At 46.4% G+C, this 20,751-nt stretch overlaps 1 protein-coding gene across 1 annotated transcript in view; it reads left to right on the top strand.

Moving 5' to 3' along the window:
* The first annotated feature begins 670 nt into the window (after positions 1 to 670).
* Positions 671 to 20,751, top strand: part of SLC22A16 (solute carrier family 22 member 16) — a 174,727-nt gene continuing 154,646 nt past the window's right edge. The window contains exon 1 of the mRNA XM_069726137.1: positions 671 to 1,122. Within this exon, the coding sequence (XP_069582238.1) occupies positions 1,085 to 1,122 (38 nt within the window). The 5' untranslated portion in view covers positions 671 to 1,084. The remainder of the gene's footprint in view (positions 1,123 to 20,751) is intronic.

Below are 20,751 nucleotides of genomic sequence, written 5' to 3'. Positions count from 1 at the left end.
ATTTGGTCAGTATTAGTATTTGTAGCCAAAACCAGGCAAGGAACAATCAATGAAAAAGTATAATAGAAACACGTCACCACTTCTGCATTTATCACCCACTCCTGGTTTTGGCTTAGGCTGGTTTCACACTAGCGTTCGGCAGGGCTGCGGATGAAAGCCGCCTTCCTCCGTTAAGCCCCGACCACTGCCGTATACGTCTGCATGCATCCTGCGTACCCTATCTTTACATTGGGTACGCAGGCCATGCGGATGTATGCGGATGCCTCCGCAAGCGACGTTTTGAGGCTGCGCTGAGCTGCATCGAACGCAACATGTTGTATTTTGTTGCGGTCGGCGCAGCGTCAAAAAGACGCATGCGGAGGCATCCACATACATCCGCATGGCCTGCGTACCCAATGTAAAGATAGGGTACGCAGGATGCATGCGGAGCTGAAGGAAGAGGTGTGGCAGTGGCCGGGGCTTAACGGAGGAAGAAGGCTGGTGTGAAATTAGCCTTATAAATACTGACCAAATACTGATAGTGTGACAGTAGCCGTACATTGACAAAATGACTTCCAGTACATGCAAACTCCTGTCTGATTTAGAGTCACGTGACCTAGAAGAGAACTGCCCAGGAGATGGGAGAAGACTGTGATCGGTAAATATATTACCACCCCAATGAGCACAGCTCATTACATACATAGACAGAATTACGGAAAACAATGTTGTCTTTAAATTGCTCTGCTGGAACTGTCCATGAAGTTAGGAAGTGAAGGAGGAGCTGTGTCTCTACAAGACCTCTCATTACAAACACATGTCTGAGTCAGCAGACTCCTCATCTGAACCAGCTCATAAACACACTGCAGGAACACTATATTACTCCACATCTTTCACACCTTACAAAAATGACAGACTGATAAAAGAGTCTTTTATGATCATACACTCAATATCTGCAAAAGCTGAGCAAACTGACAACACCATAATCAACTGAAATACACTAGTTACAAAACAACTTGGCTCCAGAATTCTGCCCAGCTGAATAAGCACAAGAATCCAGGGTCAAATCTCAAGCTGAACACCACAGCAGAGCTGCAGCTGCCAGGCCATGGAGGGGCTGTTTGACTATGTGGGGCACTTTGGAAGGTAAGCCAACTTTACATCCTGCTTTGTATGTGAATGTATCTGCTTAAAGTGGGGAAAGAATCAAAGCCAAAACTAGGGTCATGTATGGAGCTGGAGGGTGGAAAAAGCTTCATAGGAATCTGATCCTAGCAGAAGGCAGTGCTGTATTCTCAGTTTAGATGAGAAGAGAGGGCTATTGTTAGACCAGGGATTCAGGCTATGAGTAGTATGAGAACCTGAAAACAAGTCGCTGTCAAGCTGGGCAACCGCTAAAGCGATCGCCATATGTGTATGCACGTAGGGAGACTTCCAAGCAAAATTACAGAAGAACCCTGTTTATATGTAATTTTACCTCCAGCCGTATAATCTAGAAAATAATACTTATTCAACAGCTTCAAACTGTTTTGGAAACCCTTTCTATAAGAATATTATGTTACAGTACATGCTGTTCTGTCTACAGGCGGGACATGCATATCTTTCATTCCAAAAATCTTGTTTCCCCGTCTATTGTAAAAACATTTTTTAACCTCGACCTGTACAGCCAGATGCGGCTAAAAATCACATTACGGTATTGCTAGAATTGTGATATATGAAGGAAACATGACGTCTGCTCAAGCCTGATGAGTGCTCTAGGCTATGTTCCCGTGAGGAGTCTTTGGTGTGTTTTTGATGCAGCAGATTTTTGGCAGCATTTCTGCACCAATTATCTAATTTAGTTATATATATATATATATATATATATATATATATATATATATATATATATGTGCATTTTTATCACGTTTCTTTAGCTGCTTCTTTTTGTCTCTTTTTTTGTGGATCAGGTTTTAAATAAACCTGTTCGATTTTGTCTACCTCCTGTTACTTCGCCTTAATAATACTTCATTGATAAAGTTATGAAATGATTACATGTGTTTTTGCTGCATGTCCATCAGAGAATGATCTAAAAATGGATATGTCAAGGGGTGTGTATGTTCTCCCCATATTTGTGTGGGTTTCCTCCGGGTTCTCCAGTTTCCTCCCACACTCCAAAGACATACTGATAGGGAATCTAGATTGTGAGCCCCAATGGGGACAGTGCTGGTAATGTCTGTAAAGCACTGTGGAATTATTAGCGCTATATAAGTGAGTAAAATAAAAAAATATATATTTTTCAAGAGAAACTGACATGCTGCAGATTTTAAAAACAGGACACTGTTTTTTTTGTAATAAAAATATGCAGAAGAAAAAAGGCCGGGGACACACTTGCCATACGGAAAATCGGTCCGAGTCTCCCTGCCGAGAGTCGCACAAGTGTTCTCCGTATGGTCATCCATGTGTAATGTGTTTGCAATGCGATGATGCAATTTTCTCTCACCTGCGTATCCGTATGAAATCGGTATGACATGCATATGGCTTTACATTTCTCACTGCTTTTCCTCATTGAATTTAATGGCTCAATGGGCTGAAATGAGAAAAATGTGTGCGTATTTGTCGCAAGTCACATGGATGGTCCGTGTGGTGTCCGAGTTTTTCTCGCACCCATAGGCTTGCATTGTCGAGACTTGGGTGATATACGAGTACAATCGCAGCATGCTGCGATTTCACTTCGCACGCTGAATACGCCCGAGGAAAGAAAACGGTGATGTGAGCTGCCCCATAGATTTGAGGCCACGTGCGCAAGTTGCGGAAAGTGGTGCGGATTTTTGAATTTGGTAAATCCTCAGGTAATCCACACTGCGGATTTCCTGCGGAATTACCACAATTTTTTCGCGGATTTCACCTGCAGTTTTACACCTGCGGATTCCTATTATGGAGCAGGTGTAAACCGCTGCGGAATCCGCACAAAGAATTTGACATGCTGCGGAATAAACAACGCTACGTTTCTGCGCGTTTTTTTCCGCAGCATGTGCACTGCGGATTTTGTTTTCCCTAGGTTTACATGGTACTGTAAACTCATGGAAAACTGCTGCGAATCCGCAGTGGACAATCCGCTGCGGATCCACAGCAAAATCCGCAACGTGTGCTCACACAGTGGTCCGAGTGCTATGCAATGTTTTCTCGCATAGCACCTGTACGTATTATACGCTAGTGTGACCCCGGCCTAAAGCTGGGTTCAGATCTAAAAAAAACCCAAAAAACAATCTTTCATTTATATTGTCATCTGTATGTCACCAGTATGCCTGTTTTTTTTTACATCCGCACAATATCCATATGGCATCTTGGTTTCACATTGACAACTTAATAAATAATAAAAAGGTCAAATACAGTTTCCTATGCTAATTATTGGAATTAATCTGTAAAAACGGATGCCATATGAATGATAACCCATATGTGATTCTGGTTTTGCACAACCATTTCCTTTTAAATAGGTGATTCTGTTCTAACATTTAAATAAAAGTGGTGCATCTTGCGATTTCTTTACATACAGACCATTGATCTGGGTGTGAAAATGCTATAAAATATTGACTTGTATTGGTCTGTGGGTCCTGTCCATGTGCCACCTGTATGATTGTTATATGATCGTCTGAACAACCCCCTTTTTTTGATGGTTGGATGGATTTAGCAATATGCAAACAGCCAGTGGCATATCCAGGGGGAACAGCCGGGCGCAGCCGACAGGGGAGCGCCAGCAGGCCGCCTTATGTGGCGGTCCAAGGAGGAGGCTCCCTGTCGGCAGAATTCTGCTGCCACCACACAGATTCTTCCGTTCTCTGAGCTGGCTGTCAAATTGACAGCTGGCTCAGAGAAAGTGCTGCGCGTCTGTTCCCAAGGATGTACTAGCGTCTTCATACGCTAGTACCCTTGATCTATGACCTGACCACCGCCGGCACTTCTGCATCAGTGAAGCGCCTGCAGCGTGATCAGGCGTCACTCGCCGGTTCTTCACAGGCAGCCTTGAGGTTTGTGGTAAGTGCTCCAGCTCCAGATGGCTGGGTAATGGAGGCTGGAGCTGAAGACACCGCCGCCGGCACTTCTGCATCAGTGAAGCGCCTGCAGCGTGATCAGGCGTCACGCGCCGGCTCTTCACAGGCAGCCTTGCGGTTTGTGGTAAGTGCTCCAGCTCCAGACGGCTGAGTAATGGAGGCTGGAGCTGAAGACACCGAACTGCCAGAAGGAGAGATGCGGGTGGTGCTGTATACTACTATGTGGGCTGTGCTGTATACTACTGTGTGGGCAGTGCTGTATACTACTGTGTGGGCTGTGCTGTATACTACTGTGTGGGCGGTGCTGTATACTACTGTGTGGGCGGTGCTGTATACTACTGTGTGGGCGGTGCTGTATACTACTGTGTGGGCGGTGCTGTATACTACTGTGTGGGCGGTGCTGTATACTACTGTGTGGGCGGTGCTGTATACTACTGTGTGGGCGGTGCTGTATACTACTGTGTGGGCGGTGCTGTATACTACTGTGTGGGCGGTGCTGTATACTACTGTGTGGGCGGTGCTGTATACTATGCTGTATACTACTGTGTGGGCGGTGCTGTATACTGCTATATGGGCTGTGCTGTATACTACTGTGTGGGCTGTGCTATATACTACTATGCGGGCTGTACTGTATACTACTGTGTGGGTGGTGCTGTATACTACTGTGTGGGCGGTGCTGTATACTACTATGTGGGCGGTGCTGTATACTGCTATATGGGCTGTGCTGTATACTACTGTGTGGGCTGTGCTATATACTACTATGCGGGCTGTGCTGTATACTACTATGTGAGCAGTGCTGTATACTACTGTGTTCCTCAGATTTCTCCACCACCACATGCAACTGCACCCGGGAAGGGAGGGGATGGGGGCAGAAATCTGAGGACATTATAGGGGGAAGAAATCTGAGGGGGGGCGCCAAACTGATCCTTTGCCCCGGGTGCAGGAAGAGCTAGATACACCATAGCTCCCAACCGTCCCTCATTGTGCGGGACTGTCCCGGTTTTGATGCTTTGCCCCGCTGTCCAGTACGGGACGCTCTGCTTCCCGCAAACAGCAGGAGAAGCAGCCGACACGCCCCCTTGTGTTAAGCCACGCCCCTTTTCCTGCAGTCTGTTTTTCTTCCAGTGTGCGCGGTACAGCTCAGAGGGAGAGAGAGGGGACATTTTTGAGGTACGTGTCACGCCCCCTTGTGTTAGGCCACGCCCCTTCCCGGTATGTTCCAGAGTGAGTCTCCAGTGTGCGTGCGGTACAGAACTTCAGAGAGGGAGACACAGAGGGGACACTTCTGTTCTTTGAGGTACATAAGTTACCACACAGTCAGTCACCACCTCCAGGGCTTATCTGCCGAACACAGCCCTGGGTGCCGCAATAAGCAGCAGACCAGTGGACTGCTGAGCTGATCATGCCTGGCTAGTAAACTAATCATGTGTGGAATGAGTGGGGCTGAGCATGGTGAAATGGAAACACTCACAGCTTCCTCTGTTACTGGCCTCTGCTGCTGTAATTGCAGATCAACGTATCAGGTATGGAGAAGTCTGTGCAGTTAGCTGTGTGTATGAGGTGTATGGAGCGGAGCTATGTCATGGTGTATGGAGCGGAGCCATGTGTGTTCGAGGTGTATAGAGCAGAGCCGTGTGTGTACGAGGTGTATGGAGTGGAGCCATGTGCGTACGAGCTGTATAGAGCGGAGCCGTGTGTGTACAAGGTGTATGGAGCGGAGCCGGGTGTGCAAAGTGTATGGAGCGCCGCCGCATGTGTAGGAGTAGCTATGTGTAGCCAATATACAGTATGGAGCATCATGTGCGGCCATTATACAGTATGGAGCATCATGTGCGGCCATTATACAGTATGGAGCATCATGTGCGGCCATTATACAGTATGGAGCATCATGTGCGGCCATTATACAGTATGGAGCATCATGTGGGGCCATTATACAGTATGGAGCATCATGTGGGGCCATTATACAGTATGGAGCATCATGTGGGCCCATTATACAGTATGGAGCACTGTGTGGCTATATTTTTGGTTTATAATTATTCTTTGTGAAACCGTGTGATCAGCAGTGCAAAATGGGTGTGGTTGGGATGTGGATATGGGTGTGACTAGTTATGAATGGATGTGGTCAGAGGCATGGCCTAAAATTTGCCGCTTACTGACATCTTCATTGCTCCATAGTTCCTCCTCGGGGGTGGGGCCACTTCTCCCTGCTCAGTGCATAAATTAAATTATACTACTCACTGCTTCTTCTTTTGTGATCAGGGCTCCCCAGAACACAATCTCTGCATCTCAATGTTCATAGGCAGCATTTTTATCTATGAGCCACAGCTCATAATGATACAGATAGGAGAATTTGGTAATTCAGATTCTACATGTACGTTGTATACAGCAGTGTATTTCTTTGTACTTGCATACTGAGGTGAAGTCCGAATTGTTTCTTATAATACAATAAAAAGAAATCACGAAAATTTAATTTTAATTTTTTTTTTTTGGGGGGGGGGGGGGGGGAAGTCTCACCTGTTATTGAGCCCACACCTCTAAAGGTACCGTCACATTAAGCGACGCTGCAGCGATATAGGCAACGATGCCAATCTCTGCAGCGTCGCTGTGTGGTTGCTGGAGAGCTGTCACACAGACAGCTCTCCAGCGACCAACGATGCCGAAGTCCCCTGGTAACTAGGGTAAACATCGGGTTACTAAGCGCAGGGCCGCACTTAGTAACCCGATGTTTACCTGGTTACCATTGTAAATGTAAAAAAAAAAAAAACAGTAAATACTTACATTCCGGTGTCTGTACCCTCGCCGTCAGCTTCCCGCACTGACTGTGAGCGCCGGCCGGCTGTGCTTTACGGCCGGCGCTGACGCAGTGCAGGGAGGTTGAGGCCGGGGGACAGACACCGGAATGTGAGTATGTACTGTTTTTTTTTTTTTTTTTTTTTACATTTATAAATGTAACCAGGGTAAACATCGGGTTACTAAGTGCGGCCCTGCGCTTAGTAACCCGATGTTTACCCTGGTTACCAGTGAAGACATCGCTGAATCGGCGTCACACACGCCGATTCAGCGATGTCTGCGGGAGATCCAGCGACGAAATAAAGTTCTGGCCTTTCTGCTCCGACCAACGATGTCACAGCAGGATCCAGATCGCTGCTGCGTGTCAAATACAACGATATCGCTATCCAGGACGCTGCAACGTCACGGATCGCTAGCGATATCGTTGTTAAGTTGTTCAGTGTGAAGGTACCTTAAACATTACAGGTAGGTGCTAAAGCAATTATGCCTCAGTGATGCAATGGGGAGAATATTGTGTGCTTGATCTCTATTGCAGATTGTACTGAGTTTTTCTAATCCTATAAAATTACTAAAAAATTATGATACAGGAAAGATATATATCTTGGTACCGTGTTAGCCAGTAGATAAAAAAAAAAATAAATAAAAATTGACCAATCAACCGTCCAACATACCTTAAATGGGACAGTTTCCATCCAAAACACATAAAAAAAACCTCCATTGTCTACAGCCAAGCCATCAGATACAATCATATATGTTCCTTACCCCATGGATAGGGATGAACACCTTGGTCACCTCAGAAAGACCTTTTTGAATCAGGCTACCATCCAAGAACAATTGAAAACCAGATTACAAGAGCCACCAGAATAACAAGGAATCACCTGCTACATTACAAAGCTAAAGAAGAAAATGACCGGGTGCCTCTAGTAGTTACCTACAATCCAAATCTGGAGGTGCTAAGGGGAGCTGCACGGAAATTACAACCTTTACTGCAAAAAGATGCCCCCTTACAATCCATTTTTCCAGACCCCCCACTACTCTATTTTAGGCAGCCCCCAAATCTAAGAAGCATCATTGTCAAAAGCTCCCTGTCAGGGGCGGATTATCAGAGGGTCAATATGGGCGGTAGCCCAGGGCCCAGTGGTCTGGGGGGGCCCTGGGCTACCGCACAGATTGACCCTCCACTAATTGTCTGAATGCCCGCCGGCATTTGTGTGCCCCCGGACCCGGTGGGCAGAGAGAGGGGGCCCGCATTGGTTGGGAGGTGCGTGTATCAGCCGGTCAGCTGAGAGCTCCGAGTCCCTGCACCAGGCCTGCACAGCAGCACACCACATAATGGCTGCTCTGTGCACAGGACCTGTGATGAGGTCACAGGATGGGAGGAGTCAGGGGTCACATGATCGGGAGGAGGACCTCCGTGTACAGGACTTTGCTGGTTGCCATGGCGCCGGAGGAGGGTAAGGCAGCGTATGTGTGAGGTCAGGAGGTGTTTACAGGGTGGATGTAGCAGAGCCGTGTGTGTACGAGGTGTATGGATCAGAGCAGCGTGTGAAAGGTCTATGGAGCGGAGTCGTGTGTGTACGATGTGTACGGAGCCGTGTGCATGAGGTGTACGGAGCGCAGCCGCGTGTGTACGAGGTGTACGGAGCAGAGCAGCATGTGTATGAGGTGTACGGAGTGGAGTTGTGTGTAAGAGGTGTACGGAGCACAGCCGCGTGTGTACGAGGTGTACGGAGCGGAGTTGTGTGTAAGAGGTGTACGGAGCCATGTGTACAAGGTGTACGGAGCACAGCCGCATGTGTACAAGGTGTACGGAGCGGAGTCGTGTGTAAGAGGTGTACGGAGCACAGCCGCATGTGTACAAGGTGTACGGAGCGGAGTCGTGTGTAAGAGGTGTACGGAGCCATGTGTACGAGGTGTACGGAGCACAGCCGCGTGTGTACGAGGTGTACGGAGCGGAGCCGTGTGTACGGAGCACTGCCGCGTGTGTATGAGGTGTACGGAGCACAGCCACGTGTGTATGAGGTGTACGGAGTAGTGCCGTGTGTGTACGAGATGTATGGAGAGGAGCCGTATGTGTATGAGGTGTACGCAGCGGAGCTGTGTGTGTGCAAGGTATGCGGAGCAGTGTGTGCAATGTGTATGGAGCGGAGCGGTGTGTGTATGAGGTGTACGGAGTAGTGCCGTGTGTACGAGATGTATGGAGCGGAGCCGTGTGTGTATGAGGTGTATGGAGCGGAGCCGTGTATGAGGTGTATGGAGCAGAGCCGTGTATGAGGTGTATGGAGCGGAGCTGAATGTGTACGGAGCGGAGCCGTGTGTGTATGAGATGTATGGAGTGGAGCCGTGTGTACGGAGCGGAGCCGTGTATGCAAAGTTTACGGAGCGCAGCCGCGTGTGTAGGAGTAGCTATGTGTGGCCATTATCATGTGCGGCCAATATACAGTAAGGAGCATCATGTGTGGCCATTATACAGTATGGAGCATCATGTGCGGTCATTATACAGTATTATTGAGCATCATGTGCGGTCATTATACAGTATGGAGAATCATGTGTGGCCATTATACAGTATGGAGCATCATGTGCGGTCATTATACAGTATGGAGCATCATGTGCAGTCACTATACAGTATGGAGCATCATGTGTGGCCATTATACAGTATTGAGCATCATGTGGGGTCATTATACAGTATTGAGCATCATGTGGGGCCATTATACAGTATTGAGCATCTTGTGGGGTCATTATACAGTATTGAGCATCATGTGGGGCCATTATACAGTATTGAGCATCATGTGGGGTCATTATACAGTATTGAGCATCATGTGTGGCCATTATACAGTATTGAGCATCATGTGGGGTCATTATACAGTATTGAGCATCATGTGGGGCCATTATACAGTATTGAGCATCACGTGGGGTCATTATACAGTATTGAGCATCATGTGGGGCCATTATACAGTATTGAGCATCACGTGGGGTCATTATACAGTATTGAGCATCATGTGGGGCCATTATACAGTATGGAGCATCATGTGTGGCCATTATACAGTATGGAGCATCATGTGTGGCCATTATACAGTATTGAGCATCATGTGGGGTCATTATACAGTATTGAACATCATGTGTGGCCATTATACAGTATTGAGCATCATGTGGTCATGTGGGGTCGTTATACAGTATGGAGCACTGTGTGGCCATTATATAGTATCGAGCACTGTGTGGCTATATTTTTTTTTAATAATTATTCTTTATGAACAGTGTGATCAGCAGTGCTAAATGGGTGTGGTTGAGACATGGATATGGGTGTGACTAGTGAATGGGTGTGGTCAGAGGTGTGTCCCAAAATTTGCTGCGGCGCGCAACGGGAGGTATGGTAATATGTGGTCTGGAAATGGTGCGGTGGTATTTGTCCCTTGTATGTGTTATTATTCGATCACTGTGGTTGTAATTTGTGGTCTGGTCATGGTGTGGTGGTATTTGTCCCTTGTATGTGCTATTATTCGATCACTGTGGTTGTAATTTGTGGTCTGGTCATGGTGCGGTGGTATTTGTTCCTTGTATGTGATATTATTGGTCAAGATATACCTAAATTGTATTGCAGATTTTAACAAATATTTCCTAGGTTACAGTAGAGTAGGGCCTGGCCCTTTTTCTGGAATAATCTGGTTCGGGTATATCATGATCCCCGTCACGTGACCCCTGTCACATGACCCCCGTCACATGACCGGGGGGGCCCACAGTGTGTGAACAGCCCGGGGCCCTGGCTACCCTTAATCCACCCCTGCTCCCTGTCCTCTACAACAGCTGCAGGAACCTTTCCTTGCAACTAGAAAAAATATAAAACCTGTCCATTTATAATGACCACGGACAAGATAAAGATCCCCAATTCACATCAGGACTACAAGATCCCAGGTACTTTCAGCTGCGTCACTTCTAATGTGGTGTACTAAATGTCCAACTGGGGGTCTGTATGTGGGGGAGATAGGACAAAAGCTTAGAACAAGAATGAATTCTCACCGCCATACAATAAGAGAAAAAAGAATGGATCTACCTGTGGCAAGACATTTTTGTCTCCCCAATCATAACATTATGGACATGAAATTACTTGTTTTAAAAGGTAACTTCAAATCTCAAAGAGACAGAAGAATATGGGAATATAAACTGATGATGACCTTTGACAGTCTTAGTGCAGGAATGAATGTGTCGCATGGATTTATGTCTTTTTACATCAACTAAGGAACTAAGGAATTTTCCCTTTAGACCATGTGGGGTCATCACAACAGAACCAGACCCCAATCGGAGTACATAAGATTCCATACTGTATAATGATCCCACATGATGCTCAATACTGTATAATGACCGCACATGATGCTCCATACTGTACAATGACCGCACATGATGCTCCATACTGTATATTGGCCACACATGATGCTCCATCTATATACATAATTGTCTAAGGGTCACTTCCGTCTGTCTGTCTGCCCTTCTGTCACGGTTATTCATTCGCTGATTGGTCTCGGCAGCTGCCTGTCATGGCTGCCGCGACCAATCAGCGACGGCCACAGTCCGATTAGTCCCTCCCCTACTCCCCTGCACTCACTGCCCGGCGCCCGCTCCGTAATCCCCTCCGCTCACCGCTCACACAGGGTTAATGGCAGCGGTAACGGCCCGCGGTGTAACTCACTCCGTTACCGCTGCTATTAACCCTGTGTGTCCCCAACTATTTACTATTGATGCTGCCTATGCAGCATCAATACTAAAAATGTTATGTTAAAAATAATAAAAAAAAACAAAAAACCTGCTATACTCACCCTCCGCCGCCTTTCCCGCACCTCGCCACGCTCCCGGGATCGCTCCATTGCAAGCGGCAGCTTCCGGTCCCGTCCCAGGGCTGGTGTGCGACAAGGACCTGCCGTGACGTCACGGTCATGTGACCGCGACGTCACCATAGGTCCTGCTCACACCAGCCCTGGGACCGGAAGCTGCCGCTTGCAATGGAGCGATCCCGGGAGCGTGGCGAGGAGTGGGAAAGGCGGTGGAGGGTGAGTATAGCAGGACTTCAACGGGCCTTCGGAAGGTGAGTATATGTTTATTTATTTTTTTTAAATCTCTATACTACGTGGCTCTGTGCTGACCAATCTACTACGTGACTGGGCAATATACTACGTGACTATACAATATACTACGTGACTGTGCAATATACTACGTGACTGTGCAATATACTTTGTGACTGGCCAATATACCGTACTACGTGGGCTGTGCAATATACTATGTGGCTGTGCAATATACTATGTGGCTGTGCAATATACTATGTGGCTGGGCAATATACTATGTGGCTGGGCAATATACTATGTGGCTGGGCAATATACTATGTGGCTGGGCAATATACTACGTGGCTGGGCAATATACTACGTGGCTGGGCAATATACTACGTGGCTGGGCAATATACTACGTGGCTGGGCAATATACTACGTGGCTGGGCAATATACTACGTGGACATGCATATTCTAGAATACCCGAAGCGTTAGAATCGGGCCACCATCTAGTACTGTATAATGACCGCACATGATGCTCCATACTGCATATTGGCCACACATGATACTTCGTACCATATAATGGCGCCACATAGCACCTCACACACACACGGCTCCGCTCCGTACACCTCGTACACACGCGGCTCCGCTCCGTACACCTCGCACACACGCGGCTCCGCTCCGTACACCTCGCACACACGTGGCTCCGCTCCGTACACCTCGCACACACGCGGCTCCGCTCCGTACACCTCGCACACACGCGGCTCCGCTCCGTACAACTCGCGCACACGCGGCTCCGCTCCGTACACCTCGCGCACACGCGGCTCCACTCCGTACACCTCGCACACACGCGGCTCTGCTACATCCACACTGTACACCTCCTGACCCCACACAAGGCAGCATACTTACCTCATCCTGTGTCTGCAGCACCATGTGGCAGCAAGTTGGCATCCAGCACAGGCAGCCGAGTCCTGCTGCAATCCACGGAGGTCCCGATCATGTGACCGCTGACTCCTCCCCTCCTGTGACCTCATCACAGGCCCTGTGCACAGAAAGCAGGCAGCCTTACGGAAGGGTAAGGGCCCGGGGCATGCCTTAACACAAGGGGCCGTGTTGGTCCTGCTGTCTGCGGGTGCGGGATCAGAGCGTCCCGCGCTGGACAGCAGGGCAAAGGCTCAAAACCGGGACAATCCCGCACAATGAGGGACGGTTGGCAGCTATGTATCATAAATCACCTATGGAATCTTAAAGCGGACCGGACAACTGATTCATGGCCAGTATATATCAGGCACTGGCTGTATGACTTAAGTTTCACATATGGTTAGCACTGCAGCCTTGCAGCACACGGGTCCAGGGTTCCCACCTAGGACAACATCTGCCAGGAGTTTGTATGTTCTCCCCGTGTTTGCGTGGGTTTCATCTGGATAGTCTGGTTTTACCCCACACTCCAAAGACATACTGATCGGGAATTTAGATTGTGAGCCCCAATGAGGACAGTGTCAATAATGTCTGAAAAGCATTGTGGAATTAAAGGCGCTATATAAATGAGTAAAATAAATAAATACATTTTTAAGCAAAATGCTTCCAAAGTCGTACAGGCATCTTATGAGCCTTCCCATTGACTTGCATTGTAAAGTACAGAGCGCCTTTCAAGTGGAAAATACCAGAAGAATGAACCACTTGGAGTTTTTAGAGACATTAAGTGGTTAAAAGATGATCAAAAGCCTAAACGCATGCATGGCAAGTAGTTTTTTTTATATATATATATATATATATATATAAATGCATTTGAGTATTTTCAATGGCGGTTTCCATGGCGGGATCTGCCCCTCATAACTGTCATTTGCACATTTGTAAGTACCCAAAATTAGCACCATTGAAAACTACAGCTTCCCAACCCCATTTGCCCACTCTCAGAAAAAAACCAATGTTATGGGTATACTGTCCTCATACACGTTAGCAGGGTGTGCAACGAGACATGTAGCTAAACCCCCAGTCTTTAAGGAAAAGAGGCTGTAAAGTTGTAATCTTTTATTGCTTGCAGATGTGACAGGAAAGGGTGAAACTATAAGATGCAATAACAGGAGCATTTCAGAATATATAACTGTACAGTGCATACAATACAGATAGTCTGCAATACACAGTAACATGAGGTAATACAAGCTGATTAGCTATTAATACAGCAAACGTACTGATGAACACAGGAGTGTAACACATAGTGGCTTACCAACTATGCTTAGAGCAGGCTGTGTACAAGGAGCATGACCGAAAGCGAGTGGTGCGTTTTCTCCTCAGAAGAATACAGGAGCAATGGCTGCTGTTCCTTCCACAGTGTCATAATAAGACCACACTGCAACAGGAACAATCCCACAATTCTCTAGGAACTTCCCATAATACATTGCAAACTAAACTAGGATATATACATTAAACCGCCAGCAGATGGTGCTGTTACCTTACAATACAAAAATATAGAAATAATTAATATACACAGAAAATACAATGTCGGTGATAACTGAGACACATAAAATGACTAAACTTGAACAATGGGTCTCAGAAATAGGTGAAAAAAATATTTTATTAAAAAATTGCACGTAATGTAGTTTATGCATTTGATATTGTCACAATTGTATTGGCCAAATAAAGATAACATGTCAGTTATATCTACTGGTAAGCTACATTAAAGCACCACTCTGGTGTTCCTAGTATTGCACTCACTAGCCGCCATCTTCATCTTTTCCAGGCGCCACTCCGTTCCTCCGCCACCATCTTGTGATTGCAACTTCTGACTGACTGTAAGTCAGAGGTAACGATCACAAGCTTTCAGTATAATTCTATGAGATCCTCGTTCTTGCTCTCATACATTCACATTGTGTTGTGACTTCCAGCAAACACTGAAGGTCACAAACTGCTGCAGACCGAATGGAGCAGTGCTGAGAACAGATGAAGACGGCGACTGGTGAGTATAAGGCCGGGATCACACATGCGAGAAATACGTCCGAGTCTCGCACGGTAATACCCGGCATTGCCGCCGTCACTCAAGAGCAGAGCGTCGGCCGCATAGCAATACATGGGGCCGCACGCTCCTGAGTGACGGCTGCAATGCCGGGTATTACCGTGCGAGACTCGGACGTATTTCTCGCATGTGTGATCCCGGCCTAACACTAGGGTCAGGGATCTTAGATTACTGAGACCACTCTAGTGGTAAAATTAAAAAAAACAATGGTGTGGTGCTTTAATTTTCATTTCACTAAACATTTTATTTATAACTGTTCTTTGTACTGTTGTGATTTTCATGTTATCGTATTAATTTGTAAAACAATAAAAATATTTTATTGTTTTCTGGTGTGATTTAGATTACTCATGCTTTTAAATTGATGATAAAGGACTTGAAACTGATCTCCTATTTGTAGAATAGTTCATCAATATTAGTTCAGTGGGTATCTGATGCTTTGCATCCCTGCCCATCAGCTATATGAAGAGGCCGCAGCACTATGGAGAGCGCAGCATCCTCTTTATCACTTACGAGACTCCCCTCTGTATGTAATATAGTGACTTTGCATTGTCCTGCAACGAAGCAATAAATATGACTGAGCTGTAATACTGGACGCAGCTGTGACTATGTTATATAGTCGTGTTACACTCTCCTCACTTCTTGTAACCTACAAGTGCACAAAGACATTACACATTCAACACTCAACAAGTGGGCCTGTGTACCTTGCAATTGCAGGACTGTTAGTCCCAGTCCAGCCCTGCATTAAGCACATTCGCCACATGCCCTCCCATCTGTGCCCCTGCCTGCAGGCATTTCAGATAAAGCACATACTACGCTAACACTATTTTGAGAGATCAACTAAGCAAGAAATACTCTAAATGGGTTTTGAACCAGTGCTTTTTGTACTGGTTACAGATGTCATAACTTTTGATACAAGGCATGGTTCATCTCTGCCTGCGAGATATCGCTGTTTCATTTTGAGAATGGCCGTAGTGGGTTGTGATATTCTGCTGTGCATACCAAGGTCCGACAACCTGGAAGTTCAGACCTGACTTTTGCTAGGAAGTCAAGTCCATTAGGGACCTTTCTAGCCAATTTTGCTTTCTTAAAGGGAACCTGTCACCCCCAAAATCGATGGTGAGGTAAGCTCACCGTCATCACGGGCTTATCTACAGCATTCTGTAATGCTGTAGATAAGCCCCCGATGTAACCTGAAAGAGGAGAAAAAGAGGTTAGATTATACTCACCCAGGGGCAGTCCCGCTGCGGTCTGGTCAAATGGGTGTCTCAGGTCCACTCCGGCGCCTCCCATCTTTATGCCATGACGTCCTCTTCTGGTCTTCATGCCGCAGCTCCGGAGCAGGCGTACTTTGTCTGCCCTGTTGAGGGCATAGCAAAGTACTGCAGTGCGCAGGCGCCGGGCCTCTCTGACCTTTCCGGCGCCTGCGCACTGCAGTACTTTCCTCTGCCCTCAACAGATCTAGATAAGTTCCTTAGGGGGTCTACTTTCCAAAATGGTGTCACTTGTGGGGGGTTTAAATGTTTAGGCACATCAGTGGCTCTCCAAATGCAACATGGCGCCCCATCTCAATTCCTGTCAAATTTGCATTGAAAAGTCAAATGGCGCTCCTTCGCTTCCGAGCTCTGCCATGCGCCCAAACAGTGTTTTACCCCCACATATGGCGTATCGGCGTACTCAGGACAAATTGTACAACAACTTTTGGGGTCCATTTTCTCCTGTTGCCCTTGGTAAAATAAAACAAATTGGAGCTGAAGTAAATTTTTTGTGAAAAAAAGTTAAATGTTCATTTTTATTTAAACATTCCAAAAATTCCTGTGAAACACCTGAAGGGTTATGTTGTGAATTACGCTCTTGGGCTCCCTCCGGTGGTTGTAAGTGGTATGGCTGCTCCTTGGATTTAGCAGTCTGCAGCTGCTTCCACTGATTGTCTTTCTGCTCAGCTATTTTTGCTTGGCTCTTCCCTTCATCCAGTGCCAATTGTCAATGGTTCCTGGTTGGATTCACATCTCTCTTGGATTTCCCTGTTATCCTGACCAGTTCAGCAAAGTTAAGTCCTTGTTGTGGACTTATTCGTTCTGTGCTTTCTATGTTTTGTCCAGCTTGTCAGTATGGATTAATTCAGTTAAGCTGGAAGCTCTGGGAAGCAGATTTACCCTCCACACCTGACTCTGTAAACTCTGTGTGGATTTTTTGTAGTTTTTAATACTGACCGCACAGTATTCTATCCTGTCCTATCTATCTAGCTAGACTGGCCTCCTGTGCTACATCCTGGTTTGATTCTGTGTATGTCTTTTCCCTCTCCACTCACAGTCATTACTTGTGGGGGGCTATCTATCCTTTGGGGATTTTCTCTGCGGTAAGATAGTTTTCCTGTTTCTATCTTTAGGGGTAGTTAATTCTCAGGCTGTGACGAGGTGCCTAGGGAGTGACAGGAGCATTCCACGGCTACTTCTAGTGTTGTGTTGAGCTTGGGGACTGCGGTCAGTACAGGTACCACCTCTGTTGTGAATTCTGTGGTCAAGCTCCCTCCTGTGGTCATGAGTGGTACTTCGGCTGGTTCTGTCTATGAGCTTCCTCTGGTAGATGTGAGTGGGGCTGCGGCTTCTGAGTTTCCTTCCTCAGGTGACGAGGTTAAGTCGTTAGGTGCTGCTCTATTTAACTCCACCTAGTTCTTTGTTCCTGGCCTCCAGTCAATGTTCCAGTATTGGTCTAGCTCTCTCCTGGATCATTCTAGTGGCCTGTCTGCCCTGCATAAGCTAAGTTTTGTGTTACTTTAGTTTGCTATATTTTCTGTCCAGCTTGCTATATTGGTTTTTCTTGCTTGCTGGAAGATCTGAGACGCAGAGGAAGCACCTCCGTACCGTTAGTTGGTGCGGAGGGTCTTTTTGCCCCCTCTGCGTGGTTGTTTGTAGGTTTTTGTGCTGACCGCAAAGCTATCTTTCCTATCCTCGGTCTATTCATTAAGTCGGGCCTCACTTTGCTAAAATCTATTTCATCTCTGTGTTTGTATTTTCATCTTAACTCACAGTCATTATATGTGGGGGGCTGCCTTTTCCTTTGGGGAATTTCTCTGAGGCAAGGTAGGCTTATTTTTCTATCTTCAGGGCTAGCTAGTTTCTCAGGCTGTGCCGAGTTGCATAGGGAGCGTTAGGAGCAATCCACGGCTACCTCTAGTGTGGTATGATAGGATTAGGGATTGCGGTCAGCAGAGTTCCCACGTCTCAGAGCTCGTCCTATGTTGGTAACTATCAGGTCACTTTGTGTGCTCTTAACCACTAGGTCCATTGTGGTTCTGAATCACCTGTTCATAACACACCTCCTTTAGAGCTCGTCCCATGTTGCTCCTAAACCACCAGTTCACAACAGGGTTAATACATTTCTTGAATGTGGTTTTGAGCACCTTGAGGGGTGCAGTTTTTAGAATGGTGTCACACTTGGTTGTTTTCTATCATATAGATCCCTCAAAATGACTTCAAATGAGATGTGGTCCCTAAAAAATGGTGTTGTAAAAATGAGAAATTGCTGGTCAACTTTTAACCCTTAACTCCCTAACAAAAAAAGATTTTGGTTCCAAAATTGTGCTGATGTAAAGTAGACATGTGGGAAATGTTACTTATTAAGTATTTGTGTGATATATCTCTGTGATTTAATTGCATAAAAATTCAAAGTTGGAAAATTGCAAAATGTTCAAAATTTTTGCCAAATTTCCATTTTTTAACACAAATAAACGCAGGTAATATCAAAGAAATTACTACCTCTTGAAGCTCATCAAGAGAATGCCAAGAGTGTGCAAAGCAGTCATCAAAGCAAAAGATGGATACTTTGAAGAACCTAAAATATAAGACATAATTTCAGTTGTTTCACACTTTTTTATTAAGTATATAATTCCACATGTGTTAATTCATAGTTTTGATGCCTTCAGTGTGAATTTACAATTTTCATAGTCATGAAAATACAGAAAAATCTTTAAATGAGAAGGTGTGTCCCAACTTTTGGTCTGTCCTGTACATTTCAGAATGCTGTAGATAAGCCCCTGATGCTGGTGGGCTTAGCTCACCTTCGATTTTGGGGGTGACAGGTTCACTTTAATAAAACAAGGTATTCACTTCACGCAGGGAGGTTAATGGTTAAAAGAGCGATAATGGGGATAACAAACGTAAAACAATAGCAGTCCAAGGAAGGAACTTATTGTGTCCTGTATGCTCCTCTGCAACAGATGATCCCGCAAAATGGGCGGGAAGCAAGTGGCAAGGAAGGTCGCAAAAGTCTGTCCCATACTTGGCCTTCTGCACGTGCGCGGTACTCAGTCACTGAGCACATGGCACTTCTGTCTCTGGCAGCTACTGAGCACATGGCACTTCTCTCTCTGGCAGCTACTGAGCACACGGCACTTCTGTCCTCAGTCGTCCTGCTGCAGGCGGCGTGGACCACCCACCACAGCCCATCACAGCGCCGGTGCTCAGAGGATTGAGCACGTTGCTCACCTGGCTGTGCGCTGCTGTTGGTTCACGCCAAACTGCCTACGGCTGCACGCACTTTTCCTTTTAAGCTGCACCTCCTACCCAGGTCATGAGGTCGGTCCGGATCCTCATTCCTTCCTCCAGGCAACAAGGGAGGCAGCCTCAACAGTTCTGGACCCGGCTTGGTATAGGTAACCGTGGCCCAGTTTTCCTCCTTGCACTGGTATGCATTTAGCAGTTCCTCAACACTGTCAACATATTCTGGAGATTTTTCTTTTTCCTAAGAAGTTTTCACAGATCCACTTGAAGCTTTTTCAAGATATCAATTCCTTATCATTTAGAGTTTCTTTAAACACATAATCTCTCATAAGCTCTCTGATCTGAGGACAAACAAATACCCCTTCCTTCAATTTTGCTGGTGAAATGCTGGAGAATTTCTGTGAAATGTCCTGGAACCCTTGTGAATTTGTCTTTGCCATGGCTTTCAAAGTTTTTAATCAATCCCAACTTTATACTGTGTGTAGTGGAGGAAGAAAGATATTTATTGGAGCAACTAAAGGATTATGCTGAACATTGTCTCTACCTGGAGCATAGATATTTCTCTGCCCCCAATCACGATGAACATAATGCTCTACTGTCCTGCCCTCACCTCTACTAAACAGGACTACTTCACAACCCTTTTATCCTCCCTATCCTCCAACCCCAAACAGCTATTTAAAACTTTTAACTCCCTCCTCTGCCCACCACTGCCTCTTCCAACCTCCCACATCTGTGCTGAGGACTTTGCCACACACTTCAAAAATAAGATCGACAAAACAAGGCAAGTCTTTATTGTTCAACCTTCACAACCCCTTTGTGTACCAGACCAAAGCCCAAACCCCATAACCTCCCTGTCCAACATCACTGAAGGGGAGCTTAATTGTCTCCTCTGCAAATCACCACTTGTGCACTAGACCCCATCCCATCCCACCTCCTTCCCAACCTCACCACCACACTTATCCCATCCCTAACCCATCAACCTATCACTAACTTCTGGTACCTTCCCTTCTGCTTTCAAACATGCCACAATCACACCTATCCTTAAAAAGCCAACCCTAGACCCAACCGCTATGTCCATCTATAACCCAATATCGCTGCTTCCTTTCACTTCAAAACTCCTGGAGCAGCACGTCCACGCTGAACTTTCCTTCCACCTCTCATCTAACTTGCTCTTTGACAATCTACAATCTGGTTTCTGTCCCCATCATTCCACTGAGACTGCCCTGACCAAAATTACTAATGACCTACTTACAGCCAAAGCTCTATACTCCTCCTTCTAGATCTGTCCTCTTCTTTCGACACAGTTGACCACTGCTTCCTACTACAGATGCTCTCCTCCTTTGGCATCTAAGACCTCACTATCCAGAATCTCCTCATAGCTTTCCAACCACACATTCAGCTTCTCCCACTCC

This window comes from Ranitomeya imitator, chromosome 5 (assembly GCF_032444005.1).
Source record: "Ranitomeya imitator isolate aRanImi1 chromosome 5, aRanImi1.pri, whole genome shotgun sequence".
Lineage (NCBI taxonomy): Eukaryota > Metazoa > Chordata > Amphibia > Anura > Dendrobatidae > Ranitomeya > Ranitomeya imitator.
This window is presented reverse-complemented; position numbering and strand designations above follow the sequence as displayed.